The 26,958-nt window shown below is 40.4% G+C and overlaps 1 protein-coding gene across 3 annotated transcripts in view; it reads left to right on the top strand.

The window, feature by feature from the left end:
• The window catches only part of PARD3 (par-3 family cell polarity regulator), a 1,241,096-nt gene that overhangs the window by 1,052,276 nt on the left and 161,862 nt on the right, over positions 1-26,958 (top strand). Inside the window, exon 23 of one of the 3 annotated variants that reach the window (XM_033931516.1) lies at positions 6,279-7,640. The exons of the other annotated variants lie outside the window; for them this stretch is intronic. Coding sequence (XP_033787407.1) covers positions 6,279-6,300 — 22 coding nt within the window. The 3' untranslated portion in view covers positions 6,301-7,640. Of the gene's footprint in view, positions 1-6,278; positions 7,641-26,958 lie in introns of those variants that run through there. 3 annotated transcript variants of the gene reach the window in all.

Here is a 26,958-nt window from a genome sequence, read left to right as displayed (position 1 = left end):
AGATGCTTCTTTTGACTGGAAATAAAATGCCGTTGCTGACATAATAGTGTTTTGGGTGAGAGAGAGGCCTACATAATGAAAGTTTTTATGCGAGGACTTTTCCCGCGTTAAAGGGAATGCATTAAAAACAGGACAAACAAATAGAATACAAAGCAAGTGACTTAAGAAGCGGGAAATTGCAAAAGACAAAGGTTGGCATATTTGTAGGTATCTGTGTACAATTGCCAATGTAAATGGTTCTAGAGCAGTGGTCTCAAACTCAAACCCTTTGCAGGGCCACATTTTGGATTTGTAGATACTTGGAGGGCCTCAGAAAAACTAGTTATTGTCTTATTAAAGAAATGACAATTTTTTAATGAGATAAAACTCTTTATAGTTTATAAATCTTTCCTTTTGGCTAAGTCTTAATAATAATATTATCATTTATAGCTAAAGAGACATATGATCAAGAAACTGTTTTATTTTACTTCTGTGATTATGATAAACATACCGAGGGCCTCAAAATAGGACCTGGTGGGCCGCATGTGGCCCCCGAGCCGCGAGTTTGAGACCACTGTTCTAGAGCATGAATGATACCAGATGACTGGTGGTTCTCTACTGCTACTGGTTGCCTGACTACAGATAGTAACATTTGGTAGCTTCCTAGAGCAGGGCTAATATTGAGTCAGGTCTCAGGGTACCATCAGCTTCAGTAGGAGCTGTATCTGATCACTTGAATGCAAACCAGTTCAGACTAGTGTGCACTGGAAACGACACACATAAATTGATTTATAGAATACAGGCTCTTTTCCTTTTCTGAGTTCATTGTCCTTAGACTCACCTTGCTTAGTAGAAACGCAGGTATTGCTTAATTACAGATCACTGTCTAAAACAATGGTCCCTTGAGTTGCCAAAACTTCTATGACATCTCTGAAGCAATTACTAAAATTAATGGACTTGCAGTGTGCTTTTATGGCAAGGTATGCTGAGAGAATGTATATTCAATTCATCTTTTTATTCCCATGGCAAAAGTATATATAACTTGAAGCTCTTAAACTGTTGACATTCTTATCAGATGTCAGGTAAAATGATAAATGGCTCATGTCATAGACAGAGAGACAGCAGCACAGTGTATTTTAAATATAGAGAATGATCTTGCTGTTTTGGGAGGAGGGAGGGATCAGAAGAATTAACTGTAGTAACTGTCTGCAATATTCAGCTTATTTCATTTAAAGATTGTCTTCCCATTATTATTTTCTCTATATGCATTCCAGCTTCCTTCAGTTCATTTCAGTGACCAAACATGTTTGGGGGGGGGAAAAAAAAAAGCCATGCAAGTATTTCATTAAGTTAAGCATTCCATTAGCTAATTTGATGTATGCAATAAAATATGCACAAAAATCGATTTAATGCACATTAATTAACCTACAAATTAATGCATGTAAAATTTGTGTGTGTAAAGCAGTTTTTAAGCACAAGCTTTTAAAGGGCACATGTATGTGGCATAGTGAATAAATAAAAGAGGGTGTTTGTATGGGCAGAACAAGAGGGGCATGAGCAGAGCTGTCGCACAGTATACAAAATATTGTGTTATGTATGTCCTTTCCAGGATAACTGGCTGCAGTAACTGCTGGCACCTACAGTGGTGTGTAAAAGTCTGGAATCACTTGTGAATTTTGCATTCTTTCAAATTTCTGATCTTTTATGTTAATTTTTTTGTTGACCCAATAAATTTGTCTATGTACTACATTATAAGGGATACATTTGGCTATTTTTAATCTAGCTTAAATTTCTGAGTTTGTTTGTTAAAGTTGCCATGTTAATCATTTTTCTGAGTAAATGGAGTAATGTCCTTTGCTGCTCAAAAAAGTACATGTAAGCGTATCTATCCTTCATATTCATGTAGGTGGCCATTTTGTGTGTCAGTAATGCCTCAGTATTTGATGGCTCACAATAAAGATGGCACTATTTAAATCTATTTCATTTATGGTTGGGAATCATATAAAAAAACCAAACAAACTGCAGACTCCTATGTACGAGATGCAGGCAATGTTTATTATACCAAATATTTTATGCAGTTGAAAATACCACCTTATAACAAATCAAGGGACCTGACACGGTCCGTGTTTCGGAAAACACTCCTTCCTCAGAGGTCCATGGTTGCTAAGGTATAAAGTAAACCGCAATGAAAAGTATAAAACAACCGCCTGTATGGTATCCTTCTCCACTTAAAATGTACAACGCAAAACTGGGAATCTGGGAATCTGGTGGCACAAATATCTTTCCTCCCTCATCACTGACACACGAACATGCTCCTCCAACATCAAATTCTTAGTTTTGTTCATGACTGATGCAGAAGTGTATGAAACCCAAAAAGCCTGCGCTTTATATAGCTGCCCTGTTACCTAGACATCTGGACTGTGATTGACCGATATTTTAAGAAGGCTCTATCAAATGCAAAAGCTTTACTACCACTACCCACCAAGCACCCACACCCTAAATACAAACTCATCCCAAGCCGTGCCCAGCAAAGTCCCCCCCCCACACACTCCAACGCCCCCCCCCCCCCACCCACACACACACACACACACATCCCCTCCCACCAGAACAAATCCCAATACTACTTGCCACAAACGTGCTGAAATCCACCCGGCCACACTGCAGGAAAACGGAGCACCGACTTCTCAGGAGCCGCAGAATCCCACAAGAAGATCTGGTGACTCTAGCGGCACCAGAACAAGGTTGCTGCTGTCCACTGCCGGCAAAGTGCACTAACGCACACACCCGACAGCGCTGCCGCTAAGCAGCCGACTTACTCGGCCCGAACAAGGCTCCTACTTCGATGTTAGCGATGCTCGAAGCGGCCCGCAGGTAAAACAATAGCGGCAAACAGGTAAAACGCGGCCACCCACAAGACTCTCCCCCCAACTAACCCACACCACCAGCCCCACAAACACGCTCTAAAATCATCCAACTAACCCGATAATTTACACACAATTTTCCCTCACCAACCTTAACCTTCCCACACTCCCTCCAAACTCCTAATGCTCCACTGGCCGCCGAGTCTCCTCACAAAACTTCCTCCAATCCCAAAGCCCATTCCCCAGCCAATCCTAACTTTCTCTCACCTATACCTGTCCCTACACCTCTTGCTTCCACGTCCTCTCTCCTTACTTGCTTAACAACCACTACCCATCCTCCTAACTTACCTGCTAATATTTAATTAACCCTTCCCCCCAACCAATCTTCGCTGTCTCATCCAGATTAATCTACAAGCCACTTTATAATAGGTTGCCAATAGGTATTAGTATGATAGATATTGTTTCATAATGTGGGACAATATCATAGAATTATCTTTGTATTATATCCTTTCTAACTGAAATATTTGAATGGGTGTGAAACATTTTGTGTGCTGTCCTATCATTAGCTGGAGTTCTTTTTGTTTTTTATTTTTAAATTATTCTGGATTGTACACCGCTTAGATAATGTTTGTGGAAAAGCGGTATATCAAGTAGAACTAGTTAAAAAAAAAACCCAAAACAACCCTGAAGGCTATGTGCCTATTTCTAGCCTAGTTTTAAGACACCAGTCACCTCTATGCTTTAAAAACTACCAAGGGCAAAGCAGCAGAAATTGCACCAGATCAGCAGCACATATGGAGCTTCTTTTACAAAGGTGCGCTAGTGTTTTTAGTGCGCACACAGGATTAGCGGGCACTATAGCGTGTGCTAGCCGAAAAAATTACCACCTCCTTAAAAGGAGGTGGTAGCAGCTAGCGCGCGCTAAAACCACTAGCGCATCTTTGTAAAAGGAGCCCATAGTATACACTTATATTCATATTTTATTTTTAAAATTGCGGTTACAAGTTTGCATACATAATCAAGGTTAGCGACGGTCTTCATACAATAGTGATACATTTCTATAGTCGGTTAGCAGGAAACCTGGCGGGTTAGCAACTAGATGGATACATTCTTTATATAGTAGAGAGACAATTTCTATACGTAGCATGAAAAATTGAAAATATGCATTGGGACTTAATTACAGCAACAATGTGATTGGTAAGGCACTTCCAACGATGTGGGTCCAACTCTTACAGTAGTAGGAAAATTTCTGTTTGCAGTGAGAACTCTAGCATATGAATTGGGACTAAGTTGCCACAACATTACAATAACTTGTTTCAACAGTGGGAGAGTTTAAACAATTCTTTATAGATCATCAGGGGCGACTCCCTGGGATAGCAGAGATTTAGATGAGTTGGTTTGGGGTTAGGAGGTGTCTTTATGAACGGTAAAAAGGTATGTGTGGGGGAGGGTATCTTTTTCCCTCCTCCCTAAATAATTTATTGAAATTATAAACAAATAAACATACAAATAACCCCCCTACACACACACACACACACAAAACAGCAATCCTGAAATTATCCAAATCTAATACTTATGATAAGAACTTCGAATTAGGCCAGTGATGTAATAGTTGGTGGGATTTTGTTCCATAATCTGGCTAAGAAAAGTGAATATGCACATTTGCAGGCATTCTCTACTAGAAGAGATCGCGCTGATGGGCTAGATGGTCTTTTCTCGTCTTGTGATCGCAGCAGTCAGTTGGGGATGTAGGTTGATAGTTTTCCTACCATGTCTATTTGCTGGATGCTAGAAATGGTCTGTGCGTGGATGACAGCCAAATTTGTTTGCTGAAGGCCTCCTTCCGCGGGAGTTTTTCTGAAATAACATTTTAGCTTAGATGTCTGCACACATTCCTGTTTGCACTATAATCATGTTGACTGTTTGTAGAGTGCTTTGTTTCATTAGTTACTGTAGATAGTGGCTATTGGCACCTTAATGCATCTCGCTGCCAATATTTTGTTGCACGGGTGCAAGCCAGCATCAACATGTCTACATTTAAGCATGACTAAACAAACAAACCAAAAAGAGCAATTGGTAAAAAACTTTTTGCTGCCAGTGAGAATGAAAACCAGCCTATATGAATCAATTAAATAATAATAATAATAACTTTATTCTTCTATACCGCCACAATCTTGCGACTTCTAGGCGGTTTACAATCAAGAGTGCTGGACATTCAGCGAAATACAATAAGTAGATATTCAGAGGAAATACAGAGATCAGAGACCTCAGGAGACAATAGTATAGAAATACAATTTGCTGAGCGAAAATGTAATATGTACATTTTAGTAGGTGATGTCCGACAGGACCTGTTGGGGATAAATAGCAACGTCAAGTTACGATAAGATGAAGATAACAGATTATATTTATAACAGTGCTGTAAGTTCAGGTGGAATAGGGAGGGAGAGGGAGAGCGGGTCAATTGTTTAGGTATTTCTGGAACAGGTATGTTTTTAGGCATTTCCTGAATTCCCCGTATTTAGTGGGCGAAAGCAGTTGGTCTAGGTCTTTGCCCCATAGGACTGCTTGGTGAGAGAGAAGGTGTTTGTGGTGTTTTTTTCATTTTGCAGCCTCTAACTAGAGGGGAAATGAGTTTAATAAGACATCAGCACGGGCATGACCACTTACGGCAGGTCTACTGTGCCATGCAGTGCACAAAACATATATGCTACATGTGTAAGTTGGCACCACTCCCATAACCTACTCATGTTCTGCCCATGAGTATGCCTTCTCACACTTAAATGCCACCTTATAAAACGGCAAGCAGTGCATTTGGGCACTTAAGGGACACTTATTGGTTCAATTACCACACAACATAGCTGCACATGTCCAGTCATAGAATTGTATTTTATGTGTATTCTGTGGTTTAAGCAACGTGTTTGCAAATTTGGCTAGAGAATGTTTGGATTTGTTCTCTCCCGGCCTGCAGACAGGCACAGTGTCTGTAATCAGTGTATCTACGAGGGTCCTCAATCCAGTCTTCCAGAGGCATCCAGCATGTTTTCCAATATATCTACAATGAATAGGCATGAGATAAATATGCATATTCATGTGCAAATAAATTTCTCTAATGCATATTTATTGTAACTATCCTGAAAACATGACTGGCTGGGTGTATTCTGAGAACTAGTTTGAGAGCCCCCATTGTATCATACACTGGTAAATGTATGGATTTGTCCTCCCAGTCTAGGTTGCTGCAGTCAGCACACCATATCCCTTTCAGAACTGGATGTGCAGGTGGGCAGGACCCCTCTTTATCTGTCTTAATTCCCAAGCCCTTCTGTCACTGCACAGTACGACCAAAGTTTTTTGGGGGGGAGGGTTGGTTTGTTTTTTTTTAACTTGGTTTTCACTGGAACCTCATGCTTCTGTTTCTCCTCAATCTGCTTTGATCCATAGACTTAACAAGGAGCACAGATAGACCAGAAGCAGGAAGTAGCTGTCCCATTGGTCAAGATTCATCAGGCACTCTCCATTTGACTAAGGTTAGGGCATCGGGACTCTGACAATCTGTACATGTAACATTCTTTGCTGGAAAGTACAACCAGAAGAAAATTAACCCTGCCGTTGCTGAATTACCAAGTCCTGAATGAAACTATTCTAAAAACAGACCATAACTAGCTGCATCTTCTATTACATGTAGACAACCTGGGTAGTAAGCTTAATGCTCGGACATTTCAGTGTCCCAAAGGTACAGATCCTTTCAATGTTAACACCGAGAGCACCCCCTGCAAGTGCATTAACGTGATCATAGGAGCCAACTTTTCAAAATGATTGAGGGTGCTAAACTCAACACAAATGAATGCTTCCTGGAAGTGCTCAAGCACCCACAGAGCTGACACCTATGACTATGAAAGGTAGGAGTTAAGGATCAATAGTTTGGGACATGTAATTGTGTCTATCAGAAAAGACAGACACACCCATCACACCCATTTGATGGCTTAATCGTGTCTTGGTACTAGGATGCCAGCCCTGGTTTCAGTTGAGCTGGAGAAAACTGCTGCTTAAAAAAAAAAGAAAGAAGAAAAAGAAAGAAAGAAAGAAAAGCAAGTAATTATTAATTGTTCAATATCAACATTTGAAACCATTGTCTGAATCGACTTCTTTGGGAAAGCATAACAACAACAACAAAATGTCTTGCAGGGTATTCCCTTTAGACCACTTTGTTGCACACGTGCTAGTTTATTTACCCTCAGGTAAGATCAGTAGTGAAACTGGGAGCAGATCCTATTGCCTCATTCCCCAATAAGAAAGACTTGGAGTGACTTTCAACAGCATTGCCTGGATCGAAGCCTAACACGTACCTGTTGTTTTAAGCACTAGACCAGTGGGTTGTAGACATAATTGTCAGGATTCTAAGTAAGTCTGACTTTCAGGATATCCCTAATTATTGTCCTTGGAATTTATTTGCATACATTGCTGCTGTGAATGCAGAGAGAGAACCAGGGGAACTGGCTTTGATTCCCACTGCACCTCCTTCTGACTCTGAGCAAGTCACTTACGAGTATATAATATGTAAACTGCTTTGATTGTACCCATAAAAAGGGGGGTATATCAAATCCCATCTCCCTTTATCTTTCCATATTCATAAAAGTCATCCTGGTGGGAGGCAAGAATATATTTGAGAACTGCTGCATTTGACAACTCTCAAATTGTATGGTGATAGCGAATGTGCCTGTGGTGTTTAACATGCATTAAACCCATCTGTATTTAACTATTGTCTCCTTTATTAAACAGAAGAGCTGGGTTAAAATTCACATTCTGTGTCAGACGTAGATTCGGTGTAACTATACAGAGACTGTTAGCAGCTGGAAATTATACTGTGCATTATAAGCTAATTGAATATTCATTTTAATTCTAAGCAATCCCATTAGTTGGAAGCACTGATTCTTTAGAAATGCTCTGTTTAAGAAAATTAATTGTTTAAAATTTGAATTCTGGAGTCACAAGTAATAAAGGTAATTGTGCTCTATCAGCAATCCTCCTTGAGGCAGGGCATGTAACCTGCCATTTGTGTGGGATAGTCAATGGACAGGTTCAGTGAACAGTGGAAACCCCCCAAAAATGTGGTAATTTAATTACAGGCAATAAAACCTGCTGTTTAAAGTGTTTTAACTTAGATAACAGCTCTGACTGGAATGAGTAGTGCTTAAATAATTTGTATAAAATATAAAAATCATAAAGATTTTAACTACCCTAAGGACAGGTTTCCTAGTACAAGATGAATCCTTTCCTGAATATTGGGAGAATCTGAGTCAGCTGTAGAGAGACTGTGGGCAAGCAGAACAATTGTTTTTCTCATGCAAATGGCATTTTTCTTTAAGAGTTAAAAAATACTGATGAATTTACCATCGCTCTGTGCTTCAGTTTCCTGCAAATTGTATGCATATATATATGCAAATAAGCAGCCCTTGCTACTAACATGCTTAAACGTGTAAAATGCATAAAATTAAGATGAGAAATGTGCATCTAATTAAGATAGCATGTAAAATATTTAAATTCAAATTAGTTGGAGGGAACGATGATTTGTTGTGAATGTAAGCAAAAGTTCATTTTTCTAATTGCTAAGCACAGGATCATCTTCTGTCTCAATTCAGCTGTGGCAGGTCATCTAGACAAATGCCTGAAGGGCAAAAAGTCTTATAAATTGAATATAATAAACGGAATATGTGCTTAGAATCACATTGCCTTTTGTCTTCAGAATGAGTATATGTCAGGTGACACAGTAGGTAATTCTCAAAAAGTCACCTAAAAGTGGGTACTGGGAAAATGCACGCTGAACATGAATTGTGCGTGCGACTGCTGTTATAGAATATTTATTTATTTATTCAATTTTCTATACCGTTCTCCTACAGGAGCTCAGAATGGTTTACATTAATTTATGCAAGCACTCAAGTATTTTTCCCTGTCTGTCCTGGTGGGCTCACAATCCATCTAATGGGGCAATGGGGGGGATTAAGTGACTTGCCCAGGGTCACAAGGAGCAGCGTGAGTTTGAACCCACAATCTCAGGGTGCTGAGACTGTAGCTTTAACCGCTGTCACACTATAATAGAAATCGTGTCCACAATAATTTGTGAGCTGTGGCTGTAATCAAATCATTAATAACATTACAAAAATGGGCCTCAAATTTCATCAGAAGCATCAACTCAACAGTGAGAACATAGGCCTCCTTTTACTAAGGTGCGCTATCAGTTTTAGCGCAAGCTACAATGTCACGTGTACTAATCACTAATGCCTCCATAGAGCTTGCATTAGTATTTTTCATTTAGCGCGTGGTTAGCGCGCACTAAAAACACTAGTAAAAGGAGCCCATAGTCTCCTGTAGCGAGTTTAAGTTGTTCTCATTGTCCCTGAAGCAGAAAAAACTTGAGAAGAAAAAAAACTCCAAAACAGGAGAAAAACACTTCTCAGGTTGAAAACCCGCTTACCACAACAAGTTCTAATACAGTCCACAGGTCATAAATGGAAGCATAATATGTTAATGACCTCCTAAATAGAGAGGAAACTATTGAATCCATTGAATCAATGTTCAAGTCACCACTTAGCTCATATCCTATGTACCAGGCCATGGTGCATGGAGTACTGCATCCAGCACTGGTCGCCGTACATGAAGAAGGACATGGTACTACTTGAAAGGGTCCAGAGGAGAGCGACTAAAATGGTTAAGGGGCTGGAGGAGTTGCCGTACAGTGAGAGATTAGAGAAACTGGGCCTCTTCTCCCTTGAAAAGAGGAGACTGAGAGGGGACATGATCGAAACATTCAAAATATTGAAGGGAATAGACTTAGCAGATAAAGACAGATTGTTCACCCTCTCCAAGGTAGGGAGAACAAGAGGGCACTCTCTAAAATTGAAAGGGGATAGATTCCGTACGAACATAAGGAAGTTCTTCTTCACCTAGAGAGTGGTGGAAAACTGGAACGCTCTTCTGAAGTCTGTTATAGGGGAAAACACCCTCCAGGGATTCAAGACAAAGTTGGACAAGTTCCTGCTAAACCGGAACGTACGCAGGTGAGGCTGGACTCATTTAGAGAACTGGTCTTTGACCAAAGGGCCACCACGTGAGCGGACTGCTGGGCACGATGGACCACTGGTCTGACCCAGCAGCGGCAGCGGCAATTCTTATGTTCTTTTATGTGGCATTCCAACTTCTTCCGTATACCAATAGTTCTCAATCAGTGATTGTAATTTGAGTGGGCAAATTGTAAAAAAAAATCCCTGATCTCCTCTCTATTGCAATCTTGATAAGAGGCTTTGGCCAGAGGCCTGAACACGGTACGCACTCCTCTACCCTTTTTGGGTTATTGATAAAGATATAGCTTTAACCACTGTGCCACGTTCTCCCATCTAATTAGCATATTGGCATGTCCACAGTTATGTGCCTCTCTTTAGGTATACCTTATTCCTCCAAAGATAGCAATACCTTCAGCTATCTTGGTATACCCTCATGCATATATAGTATTATACCGTTCTAAAGGATCCTCAGCGGCACCACTTAGGGCTCGATTCACTCTCATTGCCCAAAGCTTTACGTGTCAAATCTTCATCGGGTCCTAACTTTACTTAATTATATCATTTTTATATGTCATTTTTTACTTATGTTTTAATTTTATCTATTTGATCTACTTTTCAAAAAGCAACACTTAGCTTAGTGACTTGTGGTCTCTGGCCCAGGGATTGTCATACCGACATGTTTCGCTATTAGCTTTATCAAGGAACTTCCCCTGGAGAACAACAAAAGTATGTATTAAGTAGTGTACATTTATTATAGCCCTCTAAGTGCCCTAAGTATATTTAAAAGACACAAAAATAGCAAAATGTATTTTACCAGATATTCAATCGCCAGCAACCCGACCACTCTACCTAAAGAGATGGCGGCGGCGTTCTAAACTGCAGTTAAATAATGCCGAGCCCGAGTACACTGTACACCCGTGATTACGTGGCAACAGCGTCACGAGCCGGCCTGCCGGTTTTAAAGAGATAGTAACATTTTACTGGATTAGTCAATCCAGTAAAATGTTACTATCTCTTTAAAACCGGCAGGCCGGCTCGTGACGCTGTTGCCACGTAATCACGGGTGTACAGTGTACTCGGGCTCGGCATTATTTAACTGCAGTTTAGAACGCCGCCGCCATCTCTTTAGGTAGAGTGGTCGGGTTGCTGGCGATTGAATATCTGGTAAAATACATTTTGCTATTTTTGTGTCTTTTAAATATACTTAGGGCACTTAGAGGGCTATAATAAATGTACACTACTTAATACATACTTTTGTTGTTCTCCAGGGGAAGTTCCTTGATAAAGCTAATAGCGAAGCATGTCGGTATGACAATCCCTGGGCCAGAGACCACAAGTCACTAAGCTAAGTGTTGCTTTTTGAAAAGTAGATCAAATAGATAAAATTAAAACATAAGTAAAAAATGACATATAAAAATGATATAATTAAGTAAAGTTAGGACCCGATGAAGATTTGACACGTAAAGCTTTGGGCAATGAGAGTGAATCGAGCCCTAAGTGGTGCCGCTGAGGATCCTTTAGAACGGTATAATACTATATATGCATGAGGGTATACCAAGATAGCTGAAGGTATTGCTATCTTTGGAGGAATAAGTCATTGATTTGAATCCCTTGTGAAAAGTTACTGTTGTGCTATTGTGAAAAATCTCTTTAGGTATAAGCACTTATACTAGATCAATGGTTCCCAAACCTGTCCTGGGAGACCCCCAGCCAGTCAGGTTTTCAAGATATCCCTAATGAATATGCATGAGAGAGATTTACATACCTGTCACTTCCATTATATGCCAATCTCTCTCATGCATATTCATTAGGGATATCTTGAAATCCTGACTGGCTGGGGGTCTCCCAGGACAGGTTTGGGAACCACTGTACTAGATCAATGGCTGAGGTAAATGCTCATGCCTAATTGTAGGCAGTTAGATGCTTAAATGCTAGTGTCCTATAACCTGTGCACATAACTGCCTGACATGTCCCCTCCCAGGTCCATGCCCATCCTTGAAGTTGCATGTTCTGGAATTTGAGTACACAATGTGCAGTAAGCCAACTGTGGGTAGTTATATGCATAACTGCTAATTGGTGCCAGTTAATATCAAAGCCTATTTTAGCTCGTTACTACCAATTAGCTTATTATTAAATTAAGTTACACATACAACTGACCTTTATAAATTTAGTGCACAAATGCATGCAGAGGTCACAGATTTAGATATGCAGCTTTCTAGAATTCGTGGGATATGCCATAGTGGGGTAGATCATTAAACCTAGCATCCGGTCTTTGACTTTGATCAATCTTTATGTTCCTGGCAGTATTCCAAAAAGTAGATTCATTCCTCTGTAATAACTCTCGGGGTTTAAGCAGTGGCTTTCTCAAGTGTATAGGGCTAACAGTCTTTTATATTTTTCCTCCAGGAATTTGTCTAAATCCTTGTAAACCCAGCTATGCTTCAACCACATCCTCCAGCTACAAATTCCAAAGCATACACATACACTGAAAAAATAAATAAATAAATAAAATTATATTTATATATATCCCCAAGAAATTATATTTATATATATCCCCAAGAAATTAATGTGTGGCACATTTAAAACAAATCATATATACATATACAAATCATATATATATATACAAATCATATATACATATCATATACAAATCATATATACAAATCATATATACATATACAAATCATATATACATATATATATCCCCAATAAATTATATTTATATATATCCCCAAGAAATTAATGTGTGGCACATTTAAAACAAATCATATATACATATATATATATATATATATATGATTTGTTTTAAATGTGCCACACATTAATTTCTTGGGGATATCCCCTAGTGTTAGTACTATTTGAAAGGATAAATAACTGTTTTACCCTGCTCATGGTTTTATAGTCCTCTCATCTATCTCCTAGTTGTTCTACCTTCTATTATTTATTTACCCTTCTCTGTACCTTTTATAGTTTTGAAATACATTTTTTGAGATATGGAAGTCAGAGCTGCACATAGGACTCAAGACATTGTTGGTGACATAGTACTATGTAATAACTTGTTTTCTTCCCATCCCCTTCCGGATAATTCCTACCATTACATTTGCTTTTCTGAACACCGAACAGTATGCAGTGACCTTTCTTGGCATATGAACCTTGTTGTGTATTATATGAGGTTTTCAGAGATTATTGTTTCTTGGTGAGACCTCCCTCATAATTGCAACATGTGGCATGTAGCAGAAAGAAAGTTGTGGGATGTCATTGTGTGAAAAATGTCAAGGTGGACGTGGCACCACATTCAGTATTCATCTTAAGTTCTTCCATGCAAAGCACAGGTACCTTTACGTCTCTTAACAGAAACATTATCTGTGTCCGAGTCCCTTTCAAAAACCCTGAAAAAGAGAGAGGATCTAACTTAGATGATTCCACTGTGATTAATCTTGCAGAATTTTGGAGGTAATTGATGGTATTGCTTTAGTGGAGTCTGTTAGTGCAAATAATTATTAATCAATATGCACTCCACTCTTACTTTAGAAGATAATTTTAACACATGATTCATTCAGAACATTTCAATTGAACTACTTTTACAAGGAAGAAATCAATTGGTTAGCGGTCTAAAGCACTTTAATTATCCGAAGAGCTGTGTTCTTTTTCACGGTGTTTTTAACATTGTAACCCGCCTTCCCATACCAAATTCAGTATGCTGCTTAACAATAGTGGCAGGAAGCTTTTTATTCCTAAAGGAAGGAAGTAAACTAATGTCATTTGTATTGACCAGTTTTGTTTGTAAGTGGTTTAGCTTAGTGCCTGTAATACTTAATGTAAATGGTTGGCCGTGGAGACTGTAGCCACCCATAAGAGAGAATGTATAGCTAAGCTGTTTCTAAGTAATAAGGCAGCTAGTTTTTTTTCATCATTATCTGCGATCCTAATCTTCTTCTGATGAGGACTCATGTATTTCAGGAGTCAGCAGTGTAAAATGATAATTAATTTGAATGAAGATCTTCACAAAGGAACCAACAGGGGTATGAAGTAGTATAGGACCCTGGTGCAACTTGCCAAAATGGTTAAATTGCTGAATTGAGCATCTTAGTTTCTTAGGTCTTTGGAAACTCTGCAGAATAGTATATTGGTGCCTGTATTTTTTACATTTCTAAATTTAAAATATAGATACTCTATTTGGTTAATCTTCTGAAGGAGCATTTCTGGATTGTAATGATTTTTACAATGTAGAGCAGTCAGTAATTTGCTTGGCTTCTTCAAAGGTATGAATAAACATGTGGGTAAAGGTTAATGTAGTGTATCTGTATTTTCAGAAAGCTTTTGACAAAGTTCCTCATGGGAGACTCTTGAGAAATCTAGAGAGTCATAGAATAAGGGGCAATGTTCAGTTGTGGATTAGGAATTGGTTATCAGACAGAAAACAGAGGGTAGGATTACATAGCCATTTTTCTCAATAGAGGAGGGTAAAAAGTGGAGTGCCACAGGGATCTATACTGGGACTGGTACTATTTAACTTATTTATAAATGATCTGAAAATATGAGTAGCGGGTGAAGTGATTACATTTGCAGATGACACTAAACTGTTCAAAGTTGTTAAAATGGGAGTGGGGGACTTGTATACCACTTTTTTGTTGCTTTGGCATTTCAAAGCTGACATTCACTGGAAAATTCAGTGACCTGCCCAGGGTCACAAGGAGCAGCACCGGGATTTGAGAGTTTTGGGGTTTTTTTTATAGTCGATGATAGAAATTTAGAACCAATAAGTCTCAGATCTTTTGAATGTTGGTGATCTTGAGCAGGTTTCTGAGACCCTTACTGTGATTTTGACAGGGTCTTTGCATATTGTGATTGAGAATCTGAGTGACTTCAGTCCCCATCGTGTTGTTGAACTGGGTTTGATTCCCATTCAAGCTCCTTGTGACCCTGGGTACATAAAACTCAGATTGTTTGCTCACTAGGAGCAGAGAAAAAAATGCCTGAATGCAATATATAAATCGCTTTGATGGCACCACATGAAGACAATATGTAAATAGTCTACAAAAATAAAATTGTTATTAAGACAGACATGGGGAAGGCACTGCTTGCTCTGGGATCGGTAGCATGGAATGTTGCTAGTATTTGGTTGTTTGTTTTTTTGTTTTGTTTTGTTTTTTTGCAAGGTACATGTGACCTGGATTGGCCACTGTGGAAGCAGGATACAGGCCTAGATGGACCATTGGTCTGACCCAGTAAGGCAGCTCTTATATTCTTATGATAATTACCAAATGGCAAATGTTAGTTTTCCAGACCCAAAAGGAGTTAGATATCTGGTCAGACATTTGGTTATCAAGCAGAGAAAGTATGATATTCTCTTTTAGAAAAGTATGTGTGCTATCTGATTGTTAAAAAAAATTTTTTGAAAATAACTCTATACATATTTCTGAAATAAATAAGTTTATCTTCTTGTTAACTGATATGTTTGTTGTATAATTTGTAAGCTCCCAGAGATGCCTGTAAAAGGTGTGTGTGGTATATGAGTTTAAATGCAAATGTAACTTGAAGCACACTTACAAATCACTTACAGTATATGGAGAGCTGGCCAGAGATGGTCAATGCATTTATTTACTATTTGTATATACTGTAACACACTGTCCTTACAAAAAGAGGTTTTGTTGATGGCACAAGTTTCAAGCAGAGTTGTACCAGATAGTGTATTTTACTATTCAGCCAAATACAAATAATGAAAAATATTATTGGGTTGAATACAAATACCAAATACAAATAATTGACATTGAAGAACCAACATGAAACCAGAGGTCAAGTATTTATTTCAGTAGGGTTTAGCACAGTAGAGCTCTGGATTATTCATAATCAAATTTAATTCACTATTTGGACAAATACAACTAATGTATTTGGGGTACTATTCAGGGCAAAATAAAATATGAATATTTGGTATGTCCTTAGTTTCAGGTGGTGGGCCTTTATTAGTTTTCAGGATGAACCATGAACAATTTGTAGTTTACTTATTGAACCTGCTTTTCTGAAACTCAGACCTTCAAGACATTTACTAAGAAAAGTTATTTGTTGGCTTGAAAGTAAACTAATCACATATAAGATTTTTTTTAAAAAAAAGACTCAAAGGCCATGTCTTTCCTAAAATGATATAAATACTCTTTTATGCACCTTTGTCTACAAGCCCTTATTCTGATTGCTCCAATACATCAGTAGCTTCATTACAATATGCATGACTCTCATTATACATTTCATGATATGCTAAGCTGCTCTCCTAATGTCACCAACATCTGGAATCCGGGCTGAAGATGCAATATGAGCATGCTTCTGCTTTAATGTAAGCTCTGATGGAAGGGAAAGGAACCAAAACTTTTGACCACTTTAATTCTTCTTCATACCAGTTCCATATAAGCAATGAGAAAAAAAAGGATAAAGAAAAGAAAATGACTGGTCATTCCTTTTTGCAGTCAAATCGCATTTATATTGATAGGGAAGTAGCATGGTTACATAGGAGTCAGGGAAATCTCACAGTAGACATCTATAAAAGAACAGAAATGGCCTCATGCATATTTAATGCTTGCCTTCCTCTCACTCACTTGAGAACTACATTGTATATGAAGGGTGGTCATTCTGCTCAAAAAGAGAGACATCTCAGCAGTCTGCAATTTTTCCATAATCCCTATTTGTCCAGGCTCTTTTAATTAGATTGTGTGCTCTATTTAGCAGGGATTCTCTCTTACATGCTTAATGTACAGTGCTGTGTAGGTCTAGCAGTGCTATAGAAATGATTAGTAGAAGAGTTAAAAAGGAGGGAGGATCCCTTTTTAATTCTTTCCACATCTAGTACATGTCGTCTTCATCAAACACATGCACCTCCTTATTCCTCCTCTCATATCAGGTTCTTATGTAGAGTGTTGCATTGCAATGTTAAAGAGCTCATATCATTTCAAAAATGTTGTCTGACCGTGGCACTGAGAGGCTCTCCCGATTGCATGCACCCAAAATATTAGTATCATAGTATTTGTTAACACAATATTAAAGAGCTGCAAACTTGTCGGGTTTTTAGACTGCCCTTTATGAATATTCATGAGGATTCTTTGCGCGCTCTACTCCCATTGTATGCAACTATGATCTCCATGTCCCCTTTGAGATCCATGCACCTTAATTTAGGTGTGCCACTCTATAAATTATGCTTAGAAAGTTGTGTGCATAAATTCTAATTAGTGCCAGCTATTACTTGTTAATTGGCAATTATTGGTGCTAATTGGCTTGCTAAACATGTAGCGCATTGCAAATTGGCATTGCATACAAATTTACATGCACAACTTTGGTCACACAATACAGAATCAGGTCTGTTGTCCTCAATGATCATTGGTTTAACTGTCCATAAATTTTGTACTAACGGAAATCTCCTGTATTCATGCGCTACATACATAAATGTGTTAGAGGTCATAGTAAAAGTCGAGTGATATGAGTTATAGATGACTATAGCAAATGCTTTAAGGCAATGTAGAGCCAGATCATATAAAGAATTAGAAATATGTTCAACAGTTAACCCTTTATTTGGCATTGTTTCTCAGAAACAACATGTGTCTTCTATGGCTCTTATGGGAGATCTTCTGCATCTCCAAATGGCTGTTACTTGGCACTGTTGCTCTGGTTCAACATCAAGTTACGTAAAACAGTTTTTTCACCATCTGCCAATTAAAGGGTTAAAGACATTAATATAATTGTACAAAAATCTGCCTAAATAATGAATTTAGTAGCTGTGTACAAAATATATGCTACACAGTATGCACAAGGACCCAGCATGTTCTCTTTAGGGATTTCATCAAAGGAAAGGACATTTATTTTACTTTTCATTTTACCTAACACCTACTAATACAAGAAAATTCATTCCTGATCCTCCTCTGCTGCCGTCATCTTATCTTTCCCTTCCAGGCCTTGATCTGCTATTCTAAGCCTAGATCCACCACTGCATTCTCCTCCCTCCCATACCCTGAGCTGCTGCTTTTACACTAGTCTGCTGGTAGAATCACCTCCTCCTCTTTTCCATAATTTACAGGGGTAGCCACCAGTTTTGCTTTGTGAGGCTAGCTCTAAAACTGTGTGCCTATATCTAGGCACCCATTCTATAAATTAAAGTAGGCATCGTATATATGTGTACCTAAATGTTGGAGGTATGCACATAAATTTGTATTGCGCTATATATTACATTCATGTGAGTCCAGCCCAGGCTTTGCATATCTTTATGTAAAATACTGCTAGAAAAGATAAGCATATATTTACAGAATAGCACTGTGAGGGAGCCTACAGCATGCTACCATTCCCCCTGCTGGATACTTCCTCACAATGTCAAAGCTACCTTAATATAGGCATCTCGTCCTTAGGGGGAAGTGACATGGAAAGGAGGAGGCAGGGACCAGGAAGTAAAAGAGGCAGGGCCATAGCTAGTTTAAGGAGGCCCGAGGAGAAGAAGGAAGAGCTGATTCCTCGTATGCGCCTTGCTGAGATAACATAGAAGCATAGAAACACGATGGCAGATAAAGACCAAATGACTCATCCAGTCTGCCCTTCCAAAGCATCCACTATCTTAGATCATAAGAATAGGTCCATCAAGCCCAGTAGCCTGTTCTCACAGTGGCCAATCCAGGTCGCTAGTACCTGGCCAAAACCCAAAGAGCAGCAACATTCCATGCTACCGATCCAGGGCAAGCAGTGACTTCCCCATGTCTTTCTCAATAACAGACTATGGACTTTTCCTCCAGGAAATTGTCCAAACTTTTCTTAATACCAGCTACGCTATTTGCTCTTACCACAACTTTTGGCAATGCGTTCCAGAGCTTAATTATTCTCTGAGTGAAAAAAATATTTAATCCTATTAGTTTTAAAAGTATTTCCCTGTAACTTCATTGCATGTTCCCTATTCTTTGTAATTTTTGACAGAGTGAAAAATCGATTCACTTGTATCCATTCTACTCCACTCAGGATTTTGTAGACTTCAATCATATTTCCCCTGAGCGGTCTCTTTTCCAAACTGAAGAGCCCTAACCTTTTTAGTCTTTCCTCATACAAGAGGAGTTCCATCCCCTTTATCATTTTGGTCGCTCTTCTTTGAACCTTTTCTAGTGCCGCTATATCTTTCATTCTTAGTCTTGTTAACCATCCAATTGTTAATAATCTTATTTGCTTTTTTGCCCACCGCCGCACAGTAGTCGGAAGGTTTCATTGTATTGTCTACAATGACACCTAGATCCTTTTCTTAGGTGCTAACCCCCAAGGAAGACCCTAGCATCCGTTAACTGATTTGAGTTATTCTTGCAAATGTGCATCACTTTGCATTTGTTCAAATTAAATTTCATTTGCCACTTGGATGCCCAGTCTTCCAATTTCCTAAGGTCTGCCTGCAATTTTTCACAATCCGCATGCATTTTAACAACTTTGAACAGTTTAGTGTCATCTGCAAATTTAATCACCTCACTTCTCGTTCCAGTTTCCAGATCATTTATAAATAAGTTAAATAGCATTGATCCCAGTATAGATCTCTGTGGCACTCCATTCTTTACTCTCCTCCATTGAGAAAAATGACCATTTAACCCTACTCTCAGTTTTCTATGTGATAACCAATTCTTAATCCATAAATGAACTTTGCCACAACTGAACTTTTGCAGTAGTCTATCATGCTGAGTACATTATGAACACTGAGCACTTTTCAAAAAAAAAATAAAAAAAAGCAGATTTGATGATGATTTATATGCCCAAAAAATGTTTGTTGCACAGCCATTGAAATGAAAATTGGCTGGCTGGTGGCATTTCTAAGGAATCTGCAAGAAATATCACTTGAGGTATATATACTGCCGTATGTATATGTGTGAGGATCAGAGCTTGGCATAGGATTTGGAAGGTAGGGGTGTCAAAGTAGGAATGAATTGTTCAAAGTTTACAGAGTACTGTAAAGCCTTTATGAACCAATGCAGCAATTTGGCTTTTCATGGTCATCTTTCGGTCTAGAGTCATTCCTAGAATTTTGATAGTGGACTGTAACGGTAGGATTGTACACTGATTGTGAGTTTTTTGTCATTGAGGTTCGAGGGGGCTTGTGATGAAGAACTTGGTTTTTTCAAGGTTTAGTTTTTAATTAGTGATTCGTCATCCAGTCTTCCATTGTTTGAATAACCTCTTCGATTTGCTTGAAGTCCTTTGAGGGCAGAGTGGATATATGGAAGAGGACTGTGATGTCATTGGCGTAACTATAGGTCTTAACTCCTGATGAAGCTAGGTGGTTACCCAGCGAGCATACATATATGTTAAACAGAATCAGGGACAATGGGAAGCCTTACGGGACTCCGCAGGGAGTGGTCCAGACAGGTGAGAGTTTGTTGTTGTGGAAGACTTGATATGAGCTACTTGTTAGGAAGCCCCTGAACCAGTTTAGGGCAGTTCCTGTGATGCCTATAGCATCCAAGCATAAAAGAAGTATGTGGTGGTTTACCAAGTCAAAGGTGCTGCTTAGGTTGAATTGTAGTATGAGAACACTCTGTACTCTGCTGAAGAGTAGTTGGTAGATGTTGTTCATTAGTGAGGATAGAACTCTCTCTTTGTTGAATAGTGGCTGAAAGCCAGACTGGGAGTCTTGAAGCATATCATGCTCTTCTAGGTAGTTGAGCAGTTGGTGATACACTAGTCCTTCCAGTAGTTTCACAAAGAAAAGGATGGAGGTGATGGGTCAGTAGTTAGAGACAGACAAAATAGGTTCCTTGTTGTTCTTGGTAATGGTTGTTATCATGATACACCCTTTGTTCTCTGGGAATGTGAAAGGAAGAGTTTTTGCCTCAATATGTAATAACCAGACAGTTTTGTGACTTTGATATTGAGAGTTATATTAATAAACAGATCCATTGATTGAACTTTCAGACATCTCACATGAAAGTCAGAAAGAATGGTAGGAAGTCCTGACATTGGAATGCATTCAGTGGCATATCACAAAGCTCCCCACTATCTCTGTCACTATTTAACATGTACATGAATAGATTAGGAAAGAGCCTGTCTTTCCCTCAATTCTTTAATACTAGCATGACAATACTTAATGAGAATTACTGAAGACCTGAAAGATTGGGCAAAGAAAACTTCCTCAAACTTAATAAATTGAAGACCACAGTGCTCTGATTTGGTGAGTACAACTCATTGCCATATCCAGATCTGATGCTGATCATAAGAGAGAATCTTAAGATTAAGAAAACATCAACAGTTCTAGGTGTTGATTCTAGATACATATCTAACTTTTGAAGACCAGATTGATTCCTTGGTCAAAAATGTTTTCTTCAGATTAAGACAATTAAGAACAGTAAGACCTGTTTTAAGTCAAACTAGTTTCAGGATAGCTGCACGGGATATTTTACTTTCATATTTGGACTACTGCAACTCACTGTATTCTGGTCTTACAGAGAAGGAATGTAGAAAACTGCAGCCAGGTTAATCTGTAGATTAAATCAATTTGAGAGGGCAAGTCCGCTATTGAGGGAATTACATTGGTTGCTAGTAAAAAAAAAAAAAAAAGACTCATTTCAAGATTGCTGTATGGTTTTTAAGGCAATGTATGGACACAATTCAAAGGGATTGATAGCTGATACAATAGTAAAAAGCTCCTTTCAACTCAAGGACAATGCAGCGTTTCAAAGTTGCCTATCCATCTCCCCATCAAAGTTCACCAGAAAAAGTTATTTGAATCCACCTTCTAATTCCAAGGCCCCAAAATTTAGAATGACTTATCATTATGTCTTCACAAGATATCTTCTTATTACCATTTTAGGAAAATGCTAAAAACATTTCTATTATCCTTGTAAGCCTCAAGATTAGTTGTCTTTTTTAACCTAAGGACCATACTGGAATTGCACAGAATGTTCTAAGAATCTTATTGTAAGCCAACATTTTTTTTATTTTTTTATTTATTCAATTTTTCTATACCGTTCTCCCAGGGGAGTTCAGAACGGTTTACATGAATTTATTCAGGTACTCAAGCATTTTTTCCTGTCTGTCCTGGCAGGCTCACAATCTACCTAATGTACCTGGGGCAATGGGGGGATTAAGTGACTTGCCCAGGGTCACAAGGAGCAGCGTGGGTTTGAACCCACAACCCCAGGGTGCTGAAGCTGTAGCTTTAACCACTGCACCACACACTCCCCTTGCTGAATCCTTGCTGAAAATTTTCAGGGTATAAGAAATTGTATATTATAATATGGTATGATAACAATGATGTCAAAAAGACTCAGATATTGTGAAAACAAACAGTACTAATAAAACACTTTCACAAAAGAAAAATGCACTATGTCAAATGGTGTATTAATAACACAGTACAGGCTGAATTTTCAAATGGAGGAAAAAGCCTCAGACAAGGGCCCTCCCACCTCCACAATGGTGGAATAGCGGTGGTTAAGCATTCACCTCACTGGCAAAAAAACTCCTTAAAGTGAAACAAGCACAGTGCTGTGTTATGCTTTACTTGGAAGATGTTACAGATAAATAAAAAAAATCAACTTATCTTATGTTGATCGGTACACCAACGGTGGCCAGCGTTTCACAAGTCTGCTGCCTCAGGGTGTAACGTATCCGATCAAACTGGAACCAAAACCAAAAACTTAAAGTTAAAATGGGACCAGCATATACCTTCACAAAATTTCAATAAAAACCAGCAGGACATACCTTTAAATCGGACGCTAAACGCATCTCCTACATCCAAAGATGGCTCCACAAAGTTTGCGCTGGATTTGAATGCTCCCGGTGTGCTATCAACATAATCGGAAGTGATGGCACATAATAGCGTTTGAGTGTTTGATCTTTCACATATACCAAATGTGCTTTGAAAGACCCTCTGCAGTTGGCTGTTCCCATTATCACATGTGAGAATATGCTGCCTACCTGTCCTTGTATAAATTCTGTTATAACATGATCTCCAGTTCACATAAAAGAAGCAATATCCTCTTTTAAAATGTACCTTCCTGCAAAATTCTCCCTAGCTGAAAGAAGTTTAAGACACCCTGTCATGTCCTAGTCCCACCCCAGCATCCACCCCCCCCCCCCCCCGCTTCTGCTTGCTTCGGGCAGGAGGACATCTGCGCATGCGCGGATGTCCTGGTGATGCCATGCTCATGTGCGCATGATGTCATCGCACATGCGCGGATACCCTCCTGCCCGACGCAATGTGGAGAAAAGCTTTTCAAAACCCGGACAAAGTGCTGAGTTTTGGAGAACATGTCCGGGGAAATCCAGACGTCTGGTAACCCTATCCATTGCCTCGGGTACAAAATAAGTATATATATGCTTTGAATATATAACCACAAAAAGGTGGTATTCAATTCACAACCACCCCCCCTCCCCTTAGTTGTAGTTACTGTAATACCTCTTGTAACCTTCTACTTCCCATGCGTACAGCATCCTCCTAGATAAAACGATCACATACTGCTTCTCAAGTAAATTTCTCTTAACTTATAGGAAGTCAGGCAGTCAGTGTTTCTCAGGATGAGCGGCCTTCTAGCTCTCTGCAGGCAAGACATAAAACAGTAGGGTTTAAGCAGGCAGCTTCCAGTACAAATTGGAATGGTTGAGGCGCTTTCCTGCTCTACAATGTCACAGCCAGTTTCTCTGTGTCAAACCTTGTTTGAAAAGCCTTCTGAGCACTGGAGTCTGCCAATTAGTTAATTGAAGCTAGCACTCTTCAGTTAGCACTAGAACAGTTTTCGTGCTGTTCCTTTAAATTTCTGGGAAACTGCTCATGCCCAATTAGCAGCTCTGAATTTATAATTGCAATAAACTTTCAAGGCTAAAAGAACACTTGCTTGCACTATATGTAATAAGGTAGATTTTTGTGTTGTCACATTTCATTAAGCATGACACAATACACACTAAAACAAAAGAATGCACGTTGTTTGGGAACTGAAAAAAAAAAACCAACAAAAAAAACCAAGCAAAAGTCGATGAAAATTTGTCCCTGCTCCCCTGTAGGATAAATAGCCCTGTCAATAGTGCTGTGCACACATATCATTGTGCACTGAAAGGAAACGCATACTAAATGATCGACCTTGTCACAGAATGATGAGTGCAGTGAAAAAGTGCCTGCTGTTTCACAATCAACGTAAAAATGACCATGGGACTATAAGCTCAGTTTCAAAGGCTAATTCTTCTTCAGGTGTTGGGAGTAGGGTAGCTTCTTTCCCATAGGAGAGGAGTTAATGCCATATGCCATAGAGAGGAGGGGGAGAACATATATGCCATGACAAGGTGGGAGGAAATCACTCTTGATTTGCGGAGTGGGAAGGCAACCTGGTTCACTTCAGGCCTTTCTCTATACTATTGCTTATAAATATTGTGTTCTATTTCTTTTTTGCTTATTTATTAGAATTTATATACCACTTTTTTTAAAAAAATAATTCACCCAAGGCAGTGTTCAGCATGAATTAGTCAATCATAAGCAATAGGAAATTACAGCAGTAAAAATATTCAACTTATAGTATATAGTATGGCATGATATAGTGCATTACAATGTCAAACAATGCACAATAAAACATTTTTATAGACAGCAGAGGGTGTAAACAAAGGTGGAACACATAGACAGATAAGACAGAGTAATAAGCGTTAGAAAATAATAGGATTAAGCTGATTTAAAGAAAGTTGCACATGAAGTCAGAAAGATGAATTAATATAATCTCAACTAGGGCAACAATGGATAAGCAAGTCCTGCTATGGTATGGGTAGCCAGTGTTTGTCCTTGTATGTGTGTGACTAGCAAGTTAGTTGGCTTTATTCATTAAAAGCAACTTTGCAAGGTCTCACTAAATAGCTTGGAGAATGAGCATAAAACATGCAAACGAGGGCTTTGTGATCATTCAATGAATAACCATTCCTGAATTAGCATGTGCAGGCTCTCAATTTATAAACATGTTATTTATAGCATGGGCAAGGGTCTTACGATGCATGTTAAGATTATTGCATAAACCCTTGTGTCTACGAGAAAAGACCTTGATGAACCAGTCTCCACATTATGATTTTCCGCATAGACACATTCTCACATATTTATTGCACGATCTTTTGCAATTAAATCATTTGATCACTTTAGGAGACATTCAAATTATTATATTATCATTCATAGGACCCCCCTGAGGAAGACATTTTTTGTTGAAACACGGACCGTGTTGGGTCCATGGTCCTCAATCACTTGTGTCCTAGGCAGTGGCGTACCTAAGGGGGGGCGGGGGGGGGGCGGGCCGCCCCGGGTACCAGCCCTGAGGGGGTGTTCCCGGCCTTGCCGCTCAGTCCCCCCCCACGCCCGAAGGACCGCTCGCCCCACTGACCTTCCAGCACACCTATGAAGCAGCCCGCAGCAGGATCAAGACGTCAGCAATCCCTCAGCTGCTTGGGCGCTGCTTCCTGCGCCGCGGTCCCGTCCCTCCTCTGACGTCAGAGGAGGGGGCGGGACCGCGGCGCAGGAAGCAGCGCCCAAGCAGCTGAGGGATTGCTGACGTCTTGATCCTGCTGCGGGCTGCTTCATAGGTGTGCTGGAAGGTCAGTGGTGCGAGCGGTCCTTCGGGCGTGGGGGGGGGGCAGTAGCTTAAGGTAGCCCGGCGCAGGAAGCAGCTCCTAAGCAGCGCAAAGATAGCTGACGTCGCGATCTTGCTGCGGCTGCTTCATAGGTAGTGCGGGGAGGCCAGGGGGGCGAATGGTCCTTCGGGGTGGGTCGGGGCATCAGGCCTTCAGGGTGGGGCGGGCGGGCGGGCAGGCAGACTTTCAGGGGGAGGGGGGGTGACAGGCAGGCAGGCAGGCCTTCAAGGGGGGGTGCAGGTCTTCGGGGGGGGGGTGCAGACCTTCAAGGGGGGACAGGCCTTCAGGGGGGGTGCATGCCTTCAGGGGGGTGCCGACCTTCAAGGGGGTGCAGGCCTTCAAGGGGGGGACAGGCAGGCAGGCCTTCAAGTGGGGGGACAGGCCTTCGGGGGGGGGTGCAGGCCTTCGGGGGGGGGGGTGCAGACCTTCAAGGGGGTGCAGGCCTTCAAGGGGGGGACAGGCAGGCAGGCCTTCAAGGGGGGGACAGGCCTACAAGGGGGTGGGACAGGCCTTCAAGGGGGTGCAGGCCTTTGGGGGGGTGCCATCCTTCAAGGGGGGGTGCAGGCCTTCAAGGGGGGGGACAGGCCTTCAAGGGGGGACAAGCAGGCAGGCCTTCAAGGGGGGGACAGGCCTACAAGGGGGTGGGACAGGCCTTCAAGGGGGTGCAGGCCTTTGGGGGGGACAGGCAGGCAGGCCTTCAAGTGGGGGGACAGGCCTTCGGGGGGGTGCAGGCCTTCGGGTGGGGGGTACAATCCTTCGGGGAGGGTGCAGGCCTTCAGGGGTGGGGTTTAGGCGTTCAGAGGGGGACAGACCTTCGGGTGGGAGGTAAAGTCCTTCGGGGGGTGCAGGTCTTCAGGGGTGGGGTGTAGCCCTTCTGAGGGGGGACAGACCTTCGGGGGAGGGGGGTCCTGGTGTAAAAGTACACAGAGGGAGAGAGGGAAGGGGGGGTTCAAAGATACGTGCATATGCCAGACTTTGGGGGTTAGAAATAATGGGTCTAAAAACAGAGGAGTGGGAGAGAGATGGTGCATAATGGGATTTAGGGAGGGAAGGAACAGAAAGGGAGAGAACTTGGAAACAGGGGATGGTGTGGAGGGGGGATAGAGATACTGGATAGGAGGATAGTTGGGAACAGAAAGGGAGAGATGGTGGATCCTGGGGTGGTGGGGAGTTGAGAAAAGGTGAATCTGTGGATGGAGACAAAAAAAAGGAAAGATGCCAGATCTCCGGGAGAGGGAAGGGAAACGGAAGGGGAGAACAGAGATGGCAGACGGATGGTTAGCACGGAGAAAGGAGACCCTGGCAAGCAAGACAACAAGAGCCTGGGACCAACAAGATTTGAATATTGATCAGAGAACAAAAGGTAGAAAAAATAATTTTATTTTCTGTTTTGTGATTACAATATGTTAGATTTGAAAAGTGTACATGAGACAGCTTGAAATGGGAACTTTTCTATTTTTGTGAATGGCAAGGCTGAGTTC

The sequence above is a fragment of the Geotrypetes seraphini genome, chromosome 2 (genome assembly GCF_902459505.1).
Source record: "Geotrypetes seraphini chromosome 2, aGeoSer1.1, whole genome shotgun sequence".
In the NCBI taxonomy this organism is placed as follows: Eukaryota; Metazoa; Chordata; class Amphibia; order Gymnophiona; family Dermophiidae; genus Geotrypetes; species Geotrypetes seraphini.
The sequence above is the reverse complement of the archived record's forward strand: the minus strand, read 5'-3'. Positions and strand labels throughout refer to the sequence as shown.